This window comes from Podarcis pityusensis (genome assembly GCF_964106645.2).
Source record: "Podarcis pityusensis genome assembly, chromosome: 2".
NCBI lineage: Eukaryota > Metazoa > Chordata > Lepidosauria > Squamata > Lacertidae > Podarcis > Podarcis pityusensis.
The window spans coordinates 67,275,448-67,289,862 of NC_138029.1; the positions used below are offsets into that span (position 1 = coordinate 67,275,448).

The window sequence follows — 14,415 nt, forward strand, 5'->3', positions numbered from 1 at the left end:
GCTTCATAACAGCACTGTATAAATGTGTGACTACCATTGTGGGGAATGGAAACTTGGTCCAAAAGTGGGAAGAATAGTGAATGCCATTAAAATTTATAGTTTTGGGAGTGGTTAATATGAATCTCAGAGACAGAACTTGCAGGTCTGCTTTGGGCCGGTTCAAATGAAGGTTTGCTATAATATGATTGTAAGAAAGTACTACTTCACATCTGGTTGCCTGAAGCCTCTGGCCGTGTGGTTAATTAACCATTATTTCCCATGCCCAGTCTCTGAGCCACTGCAAACTGTGGTGAGAGTTGCTTCATTGCAGGAACAGAAACTGCAGAGCAACCAACACTCCGTGTGAAAACAGAGCCACCCTGTGGCTGTTTGAATTTGCCCAGATTTGTAGGATTATGATAGTTCTTTCCACTTTCAGAGGAGGTTTGAAAAAGGGCAACCACCCCCTGTGAGGAAAGGTTGCAGTGTTTGTGGCTCTTTTGCTTAGAGAGAAGGCGAGTAAAAGGCAGCAGGGTGGAAGTTTATAAAATTGTACATGGTACAGAGAAAGTGGATAGATCAAAGTTTTTCATCCTCTCTCATGCCATTCTCATCCTCTCTCATAACACTAGGAATGGACATCCAAAGAAGTTGAATGTTAAAAGACAGGACAGATAAAAGAAACTAATGCTTTACACATTGCTTAGCTAAACTATGGAGCTCGCTCCCACAGGAGGCAGGGATGGCCACCAACTTGGATGGCTTTTAAAGAGGGTTAAATTCATGGAGAACAAGGTTATTGGCAGCTACTAGCCTCTTTGGCTATGTTCTGCCTCCACAGTCAGAGGCATTATACCTCTGAATACCAGTTTCTGGGAACTGCAGGTGAGTAGAGTGCTGTTGGGCATCCCATAGGCATCTGGTTGGTCAATGTAAGAGCAGGATGTTGGACAAGATGGGCCTTTGGCCTGATCCAGCAGGCTTGTCTTTTGTTCTTTATGCTTTGTTCTAAACATGAATCATATTGTTGGTAAGCGTTTCTTTTTCTTTTTCTAGTCTCCAAGAAACCTCTTCCCCCAACTCCAGAGGATAACTGGGTGAGCGTAAAGAAATGGCATAGGCATAGTGATGAAGTGCAACGTTGTTAAAATTCAAATACGTTCAGATATTTCTATAATATTTGCATGTATCCAAAGGCCGGCTCCCTCGGCCAGTAAAGCGAGATGAGTGCTGCAACCCCAGAGTCGGTGGCAACTGGACCTAATGGTCAGGGGTCCCTTTACCTTTACCTTTAAAGGAGCACCTATATAGCTATCTATCTATCTATCTATCTATCTATCTATCTATCTATCTATCTATCATTTATCTATCTATCTATCATCTATCTATCTATCATCTATCTATCTATCTATCTATCTATCTATCTATCTATCTATATCTATCATCTATCTATCATCTATCTATCTATCTATCTATCTATCTATCTATCTATCTATCATCTATCATCTATCTATACTTTTCCGTCTATAAGACGCCCCCATGTATAAGGACCCACCCTATTTTTGGGACGCGGGTGGCGCTGTGGGTAAAACCTCAGTGCCTAGGACTTGCCGATCGTATGGTCGGTGGTTCGAATCCCCGCGGCGGGGTGAGCTCCTGTCGTTCGGTCCCAGCTCCTGCCCACCTAGCAGTTCGAAAGCACGTCAAAGCGCAAGTAGATAAATAGGTACCGCTTTATAGCGGAAAGGTAAATGGCATTTCCGTGTGCTGTGCAGCTTCGTCACGCTGGCCAAGTGACCCGGAAGTGTCTCCGGACAGCGCTGGCCCCCGGCCTCTTAAGCGAGATGGGCGCGCAACCCTAGAGTCGGACACGACTGGCCCGTACGGGCAGGGGTACCTTTTTTATTTTTGGGTACTCGGTTTTAAGAAAATGAGGGGAGATGGCCCAAAGTTGTTGAGCTTCTCCCCCCACGCAGCTGTGGGCAGGAAACACTCCCTAGATGGTTTACAGCTCGCTGCAGCATCGAGGAAAGTTGCGTTCCCGCCAACCGGCTGGCTGGCAAGTGCGCTGCTTCTCCCCACCCCCACCCCCATGCTACTACCCATGTATTGGATGACCCCAGTTTTTTGACACGATTTTTTAGTCAAAAAAACTCGTCTAATACATGGAAAAATTCGGTATGCACTTGTCTCATAATCATTTTTAAATAGTAATTTTGGTTGTGTCTTTGGGAAAATATAGTAAGGGTCCTGAATATATATATATATCTTCTTCTCATCTATAGCTTTGAAGTGCAGTATTTCATAGTTTGGGATTTATGTACTGTATGCAATACTTTCAAATCTACAAATCATGCATATGTACAGCAGATTGTTGTGTGTCTCCAGTGCATGCATGATGTAATGTGAGTCGCAGGTGTTTTAATATACTTATTATTTTCATATGCTTAATCTGGGCAATCTTTCCATCCTAAAATGGGAATGGAAAGATTTTGAGTATCTGACACATTGACTGGGTTCACACATGAAGTCCAACTTTGGTTCAGCTGTCCCCAGACTAACCACCAGCTGTAACCAAGGTTTGCCCTACAGTTTACAGCTTGTGCTTCGCCTGAGAGAGCTAAATCGTGAGTCTTATGTCAGTGTAGTGCAGCAGCAAAACGACAGGGGAGGAGTGAAGTGGCCACAGTCTTTTCTTCCAGAGCCCACACATGCAAGTGGGTATTTCTTGTAGTTAATTTTGCATATTTAATATGGCTCATTCGAGGTTTTTTTTGTTATTTCTGTACAGAGATTAGTTGCAGAGTCCAAGGAATTTCCAGTAATAGCCATTTATGACTACAGTGCACAGAATCCTCAGGAGCTGGAATTACGGTGCAATGAAGAATACCATGTTATTGATAACTCTGAGGTCCACTGGTGGTTGGTTCAGGATAGAAATGGGTAGGTAGGCCATTTGCTTGGAGTTTCCCTTCTATTTTTAATTGCAGACACAGAATTAATAGCCACACAGCTTTCTCAGACTGTACTGCTTCCTGCTCAGATTGATGGTTACTGGACTCCATCTATAAATATAGTTTGGAAGCTTATCCTCTGTTACCAGTAATAGCCCTTTCTAGAGGATAGTTTAAAAGGCATTGTGCTATTATAAACCATTTTAATTCATGTATACTTTGGGTGGAAGATGCCTGGGTTTCTAGTGTACTAATATTAGAGCATTCTGTTTTTAACAGGCACGAAGGATATGTACCAAGCAGCTATGTGGTAGAAAAATCACCAGAAAATCTGCAAATATATGAGTAAGATTGTTTTTCCTCTTTAGCTACAACATTGGCATGGATCCCAGCTAGCCACAAATGGAAGAGTTCATTCCATTTGCAGAGGGAACTGGGATCTAGCATAGTAGAAGGTGCCCTGGGGTACAGGGACTTCTCAACAATCTCTTCTTTCCCTGCACTGTGTCTCAGCCTCCAGAGGTTCCCCAAAGCCCCTAAAGCATATTTTTAAGGGTACAGGGGAAAGGTGAAATACATGAAAGACTATTGACTTCTTTCTGCTGATGTGAGCGTTTTGCTGCTGATGGGACACTCCTGCCAGCAAACACTTAAATAGATCTAAGGCTAAGCGATTATTACTACCAAGGGAGTGAGAATTCAGTTGAGTAGATTTTTTAAAAAAAAAAACCTTCCAAATGAAGGTGTACATTTGTTTCAGGTTTGGGAGGGTTAAACTGATAGACAGGATTGTGGAACTAGTGAAGGGGGATATTATCTGTTCAAGGGGCAGAAAGCTATTTCAAGGAATATTTAGTCTGCTGAATTGTGGAGAGTAACTTTCCTTTTCCTTTACCAGACGTGGCCATAGCCATGCAGTTTTTGCATGTGCTGAACATTCAGAATCTGCTTAATTTGTAATGATGAATGAATTCTGATTTCCTTAGTATGTTCTTCACAAATTAACATGGATGATAGTTCATGTGCCATTTCATGTGCAGGATAAAAACAAGAAAGTAACCCAAATAACTCCAAAGCCAAGGAGTTTACAGCTAAAGCTGTACAGCCTAACCTCACATCCTGGGACTCTTTGATCATTGCAGGTGGTACAACAAGAGTATCAGCAGAAGCAAGGCAGAAGCCCTGCTCAAGGAAGAGGTAAAGTGAATTCCCTATGGTGATGGTCTTTTATTTTTCTTGGATATGTATTTTTTATGCTTTGGTTACTTTGAACATGTTGCAAAAGAGACATCTTGGGGAAATGCAACGACACTCTTAGTAGCACCATGTGCTCCTGATGTTCAACATGTGCTACAAGACCAGGGCTTTTACAATGGTGGCATCTGTGCCACACTGAAATGTGCTTCCAGTGAACATCAGGCAAAAACCTACAGGGATTTTAAGGTGCCTTATAAGATTTGGTCTGTCCACTCAGGCTTTCTCTTAGGAGTAATCTAGCTATGCTTATATAGTAATTTGATCTAGTGATTTGCAATGTATTTTGTACATGTTTAAGTAATGTAATTTTATTGGGGGGAGGGTTCGGTTGTCACAATGCTACAATATTCTTTCCCCCCCTTATTGCTAGTGCTACAGATATTATTTTAATTAATTTAAAATAATGATTTTTAAAGTCACTATCCAATCCTCTGTCACCTGAATTGCCTGATTATATAATTTGCTGGGTTGTAAGTAGTAATCCTTCCACCACCAGTTCCAGGCAGGTGTCTCTCCCATCCTTACCTGGTTGAACCTGGACCTTATGCTCTACCACTGAGCTGCAGCCTTCCTCTAAAAAGCAGGATGAAATATAATACAGTATGCTAACCAAGTGTCTTTGAGGATTGGCTCGCTCTTTTCTCATATTTGTACCACCTGTGTTTGTTCTTTTTAAAAGAAGCCCAACTTCCTGCCTTAGCACCAACACCATTATACTTTGTTCTAGGTCAGGCGGAGTTGTGGATTTGGGGATTGGTGATATGGCTTCAGCCACTTAGTTTAGGGATTTTGAAGCCTCTGTTGCATCACTGTTCATCGGCTCTGATGTTCTGACTTTCTCCATCTCCTCCTTTTCAGGGTAAGGAAGGAGCCTTCATGGTGAGAGATTCAAGGCAACCTGGCACATACACAGTCTCAGTTTTCACAAAGGCTTTGAGGCAAGTCAAATCCCAGTGGATGTTTGCCGTGGTTCTGTTATTTGGGTTTTTGTTTCAGATCTTCAGATGAAGGGCAGTAAATAAATTTAATTAATATAACAATAACGATTATAATTTTATTATTTATACACTGTCCATCTGGCAATAATAATATTGAATCGTTTAAAAAGGTATCAAACATATCTGTCCCCAGACTTTCCAAAGTGTGACCTTCTAAAGGTGCTCTTTCTAATTATTGTTTAAAGAGAAACAATGGAAGAGTTTCTTTTCACTACCTTTTTAAAAAGTAGAGGCTCCAAGAGTCAAATAAGTGTTTGTTTGTTGTGTGTGTCTGTGTGTGTCTGCATCTGTGTCTGTGTTTTCCACGTCATATCTACAGTATGTGCCCAAAGTTTCATTGATGCTTGGTAATTGTAGTTTGTTTTTTAACTGCTTCTATACTGTTTTGAAAGGAACCTTATTTGTTTGTTTTGTCTATTTAAGCAACGAGAACAACCCTGTTATAAAACATTATCACATCAAGGAGACAAGCGACATCCCCAGGAGATACTACTTGGCAGAGAAGCATGTTTTTGATTGTATCCCGGAACTGATCACCTATCACCAGCATAATGCAGGAGGTATGTCCAGGCAAGAACAGGTGAAACAGCTTTGAAATGATCCGAAGATGTTAGGATATATATATATAGACATACACACACACACACACACACATATATATATATATATATATATATATATATATATATATAAAGTTGCTCTGGAAATCAAAGTTCAGTTCAGCTGCTGGTAAACATGAGTGGTTGTTTTGCAGATGCAGAAGTGCCTCTTGGTGTCAGCAGTGGATTGCTCTGTTAATTAAACTTAGTTCCCATAACTTAATTCACACAAATTTCAATGGGAAATAAGTTCAACTAACTTATCCAGCCCTGTGTAAATTACCTGTGTTTCTGATTATCTGAATGATTGTAAGTTATACATTGTCTCTTATATTTGTCACTCTGGGCCCAAACTTTATACTGACAGAGCTTCATAGAACTTCCTTGGGATGTAACTTCTCTATGAATCATAGTCATAGACATATTCAAACATATTATGTGAAATGTGGCTGTCATCTATCTCCTTAGTCTACATTAACTCTTGGCTCCATGGCCCATCTCTTTTCCACCCCTTCCAACAATCAGCAGTCAGTGTCACCTTTTCCTCCAATTCATGTATATATATTTCCCATCATGCAGGTCTTGTGACTCGTTTGAGGTATGCTGTTTGCTCTTGGAGAGAAAAGGCTCCTGTTACTGCTGGCCTAAGTTATGGTGAGGAGACTGCATTGATTTGATTGTGCTTTTATTCTTTAGTTATATTCATTTGGCATAATGGTTTCACTTGTCTAAATGACATGTGCTATGACTCTATAGAAGTTAATGTTGCATCCATTTTCACTGAGAACAGGCTCACATCAATGAATGGATCAAGTAGAAACGTACTTTTAGCAAAAACAACAGAACCTCATAGTATCTTAAATACTAAGGGTGAACTTCAATGGAACGCTTAGGAGATTGTTCCATCAGTGCAAACATTTCTGCTTGTCCAGTAGAACAATTTCCCCTTTCCTCCATCTGTATTCTGTTTTGGGGTTTCCCCGAATGCCCCCCAAGCAGATTTGGGGAGTGCATGGGGGCAACGGGGGGGGGGCATTTAAAACAAAATGTGTATGATGGTGCAGTCTAATGGAAAACTGATGAATTACTATAAGAATCTAACCACGTTCCATTATTATCAAGATTAAATTGTTAAAATTTGAATGAAACTTCTCAAACCCTTAAAATCTATTATCATAGCTGGGGGTATTGTAAAAGGCCTAGTACTGCTGCACTCCTTTTCTTTCATAAAGCACTACACAGGCTTGAAAGTGTTGTTCTGCTGCCTTATCCTAGGAAAATGGATGATTAATCCTCAGGAACTGACATTTGACCAGGAGATTGGCCTTGGCCAGTTTGGAGTGGTTCATCTTGGTTACTGGCTGGGCCGGATGAAAGTGGCCATAAAAACCATTCGCACAGGAGCCATGTCAGAAGAAGACTTCATTGAGGAGGCCCAAGTCATGATGTAAGCAATCCTGCCAAGGTCCAATACCAGTCAAGGTCCATTACATTGTGTCAAGCCTTTAGAATGATGTCAGGTGAACCCAATCTTGTGTAAAACAGAGACACCATTTCCTATTATGAATCGAATGGCAACATGACTTTTTATCTCTTAGTGCAACCTTCACTAATGTCCAGTTTGGGACAATCTCTATAACCAGAATTAAAATGTACTGAATGTTGTGCTTCAAATACAGGCTGAAAAGTTGTGGGACATATGAGTGCTTTGTAAGGTTCTCTTTGTCCCTGTACTTTGGTGGAATTGGTCTTTACTGGAACAATAAGAGCTAACCACTGAATTTCATTTTTTATCTATGTGCAGACATATGCACGGATAAATATTAATGAAGTCATGATGATTGGAGGCTACTTAGTGCAGTCCTATATATCTACTCAGAAATTTGATGGGAGTTATTTCCAGTCCCAGCTAAGGATATAATTTCAGCCTGAGTTTCTGATTGATGATGGATCTTTATGTTGTCCTTTCAAACACTGGGCAGTTCTAGAGGCATAAGGAATCTAAAGCTGGCATACAGCAGGCTATTTTTACAGCAGTCTTTGCTTGGCTCAGCAATTCTTCTTTTTACGATTCTATGAATTTTTGCTTTTGTTTTGAGATAATATTTCTCTAGACACCACGACAAACATGAAAAATGTGGCATCAATTATTTTAAAGCTTGAAGAAAATATTTTCGATTTTAAAAAGCAGTAATTTGAATCAATATAAAGATGGGGTAAAATGCTGTTTCCACTGGGACTTTTGATGCTGCACAATCTCTCCTAAGGATGAAGTTGGAAATGAAAGATTGACTTTGATGTCACTGGTGCTATATTCAAAGGAAAGGCATAAGTTTCGCTTTTTATAGCTCCTTCAATAAAAATCCCTATTGTATTAATATCTGATGCTTATTTTCATAAAGACACAAAGCAAGCTCAGGTTGTTGGGGAAACTTCATGAGCATTTATTATACACATTCTGAAGTATTTAAATGCATTGCGTATGTGAAGAGTATTTAAACTACATTCAGCAAGGCTGTTGCTTGAACAGAAAATAGGGGAAATGTCAATTACATTTTGTTTATTTGTGCAAGCAGTGCAGAATCCATCTTACTTTTCAAGAGATTCATACAATGATGAGAGAAATATAACATGAAATTTTCCAGGACCCACGATTTGTGTGTATACCATTCCTGGGTCTGGTTTTCTTCTTTCACATTGATTTTCTTGCTCTTTTCTTAAATTTCCGGTTGAATATGCCCATATATCAGCTTCTGCAAAGGACTTCACATGACTACACTGATTTCTCCTCCTATGTCAACAGGAAGCTCTCCCACCCCAAATTAGTCCAGCTGCATGGGGTATGCATGCAACAAGCTCCTATGTGCCTAGTGTTTGAATTCATGGAGCATGGATGTTTGGCTGATTATCTAAAGAGGCAGCGAGGGAATTTCTCAAAGGAAGAGCTCCTTGGAATGTGCCAAGATGTGTGTGAAGGAATGGCTTATCTGGAACAAGCGTCTGTCATCCACAGAGACTTGGTATGTCTGGGTCATGTCCGTCTGTACCTCTTGTAAAGAAATTAGCAGCTCTTAAATTAAGAAGGAAATGAAATTATCACCACTTACAAACCATAATTTAAATAATTAGGACTGTAACAAATATTATTCCATTTCAGTATGTGAGCCAAAAATAGCGGTTGTGGGGCCATTATAGTTACAGTATTTCCTAAAAAATCCTTTTATTGTCAGAATATTTACTCTTTTAGGCGACCCACCCCCTCATCTTCAAATGCTATTGTTTCCCTACCTGCTGAGGCTCTGGTGCCATTGTCCTTGTCAAGTTTTTCCACAGACTGGCCAGTCACATGGGCGATCCCAGCCAACTGGAAATCGCATGCTAAATGGGATGATATCACATAACGATGTAGCCAATTATGTTTTGCTACATGAAGATATTAGTGAGGGAACACAGTCTGCTGAGAATGAGGGCAGATCTACGTGGATCAAACATATTCATGAACCCAGCCAATCAGATTTGACCACATGATTATGTCGTTGAGTGAAGAAGACAGACTAATCTGATTAAAAGAGGAGGAGCAAGTCTGAGATATGTAATTGAATATGCAAATGTTTTCACAACCTCTGTGAAAAAATGTTCAAAGGTGTTGGATGTACTTTTCAACACAGCTAAAATTGCTCTTGAGAAATAATGGGTTGTTTCAGTTCAGCCCTACTAATACTCTCTTTTTCTCCATTCTACACAGGCTGCTCGGAATTGCTTGGTAGGAGAATTCCAAGTTGTCAAAGTGTCAGATTTTGGAATGTCACGGTAATTTGAACCTTGTATGCATACTGGATGAGTAGAATTCCACTAAAGTTTCCCCCTCCTTTTGAAATGTGTCCAGCAGCTACTTCATTGTTGTGGCAAAATATACATTTAGTCTGGAGCTGTCCTGTTCTTGCTGAAACTTCCTCTAGCTGTTCCCTCCTTTAACAATGTTTTTTTAAAAAAATGTGAACTCAAAGTGCTGGAGGCACCATTTCTCATGATTTCCACACTTAGTTTCTTTTGCCCCACTGTCATTTCCAATCAAACAGTTTGAGCCATTGTGAAAACCTATAAAAACTAAGAACAAAGAAAATAATGAGATGCCTCTATCCTAACCACATTCAACCCTCTGGAAAAGAAATCCCATCAACTGTTAAACCACTGTCATCACCTGCTGTTTTCCAGGCATCATTTCACCAGTTGCTAGCCGGATATGTTCTGTAGTTAACAGCGCTGTTGAAATGGTTGGCAGTATCTGATAATATGGAACCAGAGGCAGTGAACCATTTGGTTTAGCTTCCCGTCTGGACCAGGACATATTATCCTCTTACACCAGTAATCATGTATTATAAGGAGGATGTTATGTTAGCATAGTGCACAGTATTTATTATTATTATTAATTCAATTTATATACCACCATCACAAGATCTTAGGGTGGTTCACAGAATAAAATGCAAACACAAGTAAACAACTCAAACTAAAACAATAACTCCCCCCCCAACCCCCCCCCCCCAATACTCACCCCACAATATTGTATGAGATCCTGAGAACTGGTTCTTACGCTTGCAATGTATGCATTCTGCCATGGAGCTGCAGCCTTTCCCTGTGTACAATGGTGTTTGTGTAATGTGGACCCTGGAATCATTCAAATGGGTTGTGGCCTTAAACACGTTGCTCTGTTTTAGATACGTCCTTGATGATCAGTATACCAGCTCCATGGGCACCAAATTCCCCATCAAATGGTCAGCACCAGAGGTTTTCTCCTATAGTCGGTATAGTACCAGATCTGATGTATGGTCATTCGGTAAGAGCCTTTAATCTCAAAATTCCCATTCACTTAATTACTTCAAGTTCTTCTTCTTGAAAAGACCTTCCATTGTTAATCCTTTCTAGATAAGAAGTTCCAGCCTCGTCCTCATATCCCTTTTGTGTAAAAAGGCTTACATTATTATTATTTAAATGTAATATGTTTTAAACCATATTTGGCTTAACATTTCCTATAGATGGGGAGGGGGGGGGATTGCAGGCGCCAGCATGGTCTGTGACTTATTATTAATTTGCATAGCATGGTTTGCATAAGAGGATTCTTCTGTCAAGTCATGGCATCGTGTTTCTGCGAGCCTTTCCGCTTTGCTACCCCTCAATCTTTTCACATTCTCCACTGGGTCATTAAACCATCCTACTGTGACCTGGATCAAAACACTCTGAGGAATGACAACTAGCTTTACCTATGAGTGAGCACTTCAACTAAGAGTTTCGTAATTTTGCTTATTCACCAATAAAGGATCCTGGAAGGGCATCCCCTAGATTTATAAATGTTTCAAAGTGCTTGTATCATGAAGATGCTTCTTGAGAGCTGGCATTACTTAGCTGATATGAATACGGAATTCCGCTAGAGACAGGGTAGCTCTGTGCTTTTTGCATACAGTTGTCAACTGCAATTAAGAAAATATCCTTTCCATTTTGCTTCTTTATTTTGAATTCACAGTTAGTGTTTTGGGTGGTTTGTTTCTAGTCATGCAGAACAGCAACACTTGTTTGAAGTGAGTTTCACAGTTTCGATTTAACCGTGTTTTGATTCAGCAGTTATGTTTGATTAATTAATTTTGACCCTTTTGAAAAGCAAGTTGGCAGACAGATCATAACTCCAGTGAAGAAGTTGCATTGTCTGCAACAAAGAAAATTTTAATAATTTACATGAGATCATTGTGGAGAATCAATGGTAAAGTCCAGAGAGCCAGTGTGGTGTAGTAGTTAGAATGTCAGGATTCTTCTTCTTTGGCGATCACTTGCAGCCATGTAAGATTGTCTTCCATAAACACGGTCTTAACAGTGAGTCTGTAAGTGACTGTGGAGGCCAATTCTGGATCCACACATCCTTCCACAGTGGGGATATAGGTTTCCTGGCGGGAGTTAATTACAGTATGGATTTGCCAAGTGTACCTTCCTCTTAGCACATTTCTCCCTTTTGTCCTGAGTTCAAACATCTTCAAAGCCCATGACACCTTTGGTAAAGGCTGTTCTCCAATTGGATCTGTGAGGTCAGGGTTGAATTCCCCATTCAGCCATGAAGCTTACTGGGTGACATTGGCCAGTCACTGCCTCTCAGTCTAGTATTCCTATCAGGGTTGTTGTGGGGATTAAACAAGGAGGGAGAGAATCATGCAAGCCACTTCCAATTCCTTGAAGAAAATATGGGATATAAATGCAATTGATCAGTCCTGGCTCCCACATATAGGCAGAGGCAAACACATAACATACTGACAATCAGGAAACCAGTGAGACTATTTCTATTGTAAGCCTCATTTAGTCTCAACATAGGAAGCCACCTTATTTATGTATTTATTTATCTGAAATTCTGTTCACCCTTCCTTCCGAAGGAGCCCAAGGCAGCAAAGACAGCCAGTCTTTAAAAAAAAAAAAAAAATCCAAAACTGTTAAAAACACCTAAAAAAGATTCATTTTAAAACAAGTCAGCAAACTTTTTCAGCAGGGGGCCGGTCCACTGTCCCTCAGACCTTGTGGGGGCCCAGACTATATTTTGGAGGGAAATAATGAATCAATTCCTATGCCCCATAAATAACCCAGAGATGCATTTTAAATAAAAGGATACATTCTACTCATGTAAAAACATGCTGAATCCTGGACTTTCCGCGGGCCGGATTTAGAAGGCGATTGGGCCGGATCTGGCGCCCAAGCCTTAGTTTTCCTACCCATGTTTTAAAACATTCTAAAAACTGTTACAGTTAAAACCGTTGTTTCATCCAGGGTTTATTTTATTTTAGTTGTTGTATTTATATCCCACCTTTTCTTCCAAGGAGCTCAAGGTGGCATATATGATTCTCCCCTCCCTCATTTAATCCCCACAATAACCATGTGAGGTAGGTTATTTGTGGGGCATAGGAAATCATTCATATATTTTTTTCCAAAATATAGTCCGCCCCCCTCACAAGGTCTGAGGACAGTGGACCGGCCCCCTGCTGAAAAAGTTTGCTGACCCCTGGACTAGATTATCCACAGGGTCCCTTCTAACTCTAGGATTCTCTGCTGCCACTGACATGTGGTAGGAATAGCTATGCACATGTACCTCTTTTCAGTCAGATTTGTGCCACCTGTGCCCTAGAAGACGATTGCCCAGTGCTCCTCAGTAAACCAAGTAGCCTCCCAGACACAGAAGATGTCTGTGGGAGAAAGGCGGGCCATGACATTGATGTGGATGCGCTCTCTTCCAAAATTATATGTTGCTTGTTTTTTTTCAGGAGTATTGATGTGGGAGATATTCAGCGAAGGCAAAATGCCTTACGAGAACCGGACCAACGCTGAAGTGGTGGAAGAAATCAGTGCTGGTTTACGTTTGTATAAGCCCAGACTGGCCTCCAATACCATTTACACGCTCATGAGACATTGCTGGAGTGAGGTCAGTACTAGAACAGGTGCAGATTACTTCATATATGAGAAGAGGGATCAGAATGCCACCTCGTAAAGGGGGATCCGAAACAGCACTGGTCTTTACTTAAGGAGAGCAGAAGTAGTCCTGCTAACACATTTAAACATTCTAAGAAAAATAATATGCAGGTTTAGAATTTTAATTGGTCAAAAATTCTGGAAAATCTATCATGTTAGGGTGGGGTTATCCCACTGCAGGTGCTAACTAGATTACCAATGCCAGGACGTTTGCGTTTTCATCAGCAATATAATTCTCGTAAGCTTTAACATACTTGTCAGATTAAAATTAAGAATGATGATGACGACGTAGGGCCACAATCAGAAGAAACCTTTTTCACGTATTTCCCAGCTCATGGGGCCCTCTGCCATATTCTGCACCTAGCCTTTTGCTTCCTGGTGAGAGGAAGCTTTGTCTGGTACCAGAAGAAAAAGCGCTCACTGCACAGAAACGGGACTGGGCTGGCTTGTCACATATGAGCTGCTGTCTATTGTTTTCACCATCATGTAATGCTTACTAAACAACACTGCAGCTGCTATACTTTTTATACATGCTGGAAGCCACCCAGAGTGGCTGGGGCAACCCAGTCAGATGGACGGGGTACAAATAAATTATTATTATTATTCCTTCTTAGAAGGTTTTCAGTAAGAATGCTGGCATGGTTTTTTTTAGCTTATTGTTGATTTTAATTATTTGTTTGAATGTTTTAAAATAGTTGTTTTTAACTGTATTTTCCATGGTAATTTTATTCTTTTTGTAAACCACTTTTGAGTTTTTATTACAATCGGGCAGTATAGAAATCCTGCAAAAATTCATTAATTAATTGCTTTTCTGGTTGCTATTGGCCTTCACAATACGGTCTTCACTGTTGTCTTCTGTGTTGTCCCTTCAGAAGCAAGAGGACAGACCCCCCTTCTCTACCCTGCTCTACCAGCTCAACGAAATATCTGAAACTGATCTTTAACTAAAGATGAAAGGAAGCTGCTTCTTAATTAAAAAAGAAAAAAGATACGAAAGGCATGACCACGTTTAGCACACCTTGTTCAGATGTATTCATTCACCTTGAAGTAGCTGACCTGGGACAGAAATAGCGACAGGAATCCTGGCTATTTAAAAGTCCTACACAAACTGAGAAAACGGATAATGCAAGATGC

At 40.4% G+C, this 14,415-nt stretch overlaps 1 protein-coding gene across 2 annotated transcripts in view; it reads left to right on the forward strand.

Annotated features, from left to right (window-relative positions):
* ITK (IL2 inducible T cell kinase) overlaps positions 1–14,415 on the forward strand; it is a 34,559-nt gene extending 20,144 nt beyond the window's left edge. For both annotated transcript variants that reach the window (XM_080995504.1, XM_080995503.1), the window contains exons 5-17: positions 1,036–1,076; positions 2,771–2,922; positions 3,213–3,278; positions 4,076–4,130; positions 5,049–5,128; positions 5,612–5,748; positions 6,367–6,441; positions 7,063–7,234; positions 8,591–8,807; positions 9,533–9,597; positions 10,503–10,621; positions 13,077–13,234; positions 14,154–14,415. In XM_080995504.1, coding sequence (XP_080851630.1) covers positions 1,036–1,076; positions 2,771–2,922; positions 3,213–3,278; positions 4,076–4,130; positions 5,049–5,128; positions 5,612–5,748; positions 6,367–6,441; positions 7,063–7,234; positions 8,591–8,807; positions 9,533–9,597; positions 10,503–10,621; positions 13,077–13,234; positions 14,154–14,225 — 1,409 coding nt within the window. In that variant the 3' untranslated portion in view covers positions 14,226–14,415. The remainder of the gene's footprint in view (positions 1–1,035; positions 1,077–2,770; positions 2,923–3,212; positions 3,279–4,075; positions 4,131–5,048; positions 5,129–5,611; positions 5,749–6,366; positions 6,442–7,062; positions 7,235–8,590; positions 8,808–9,532; positions 9,598–10,502; positions 10,622–13,076; positions 13,235–14,153) is intronic.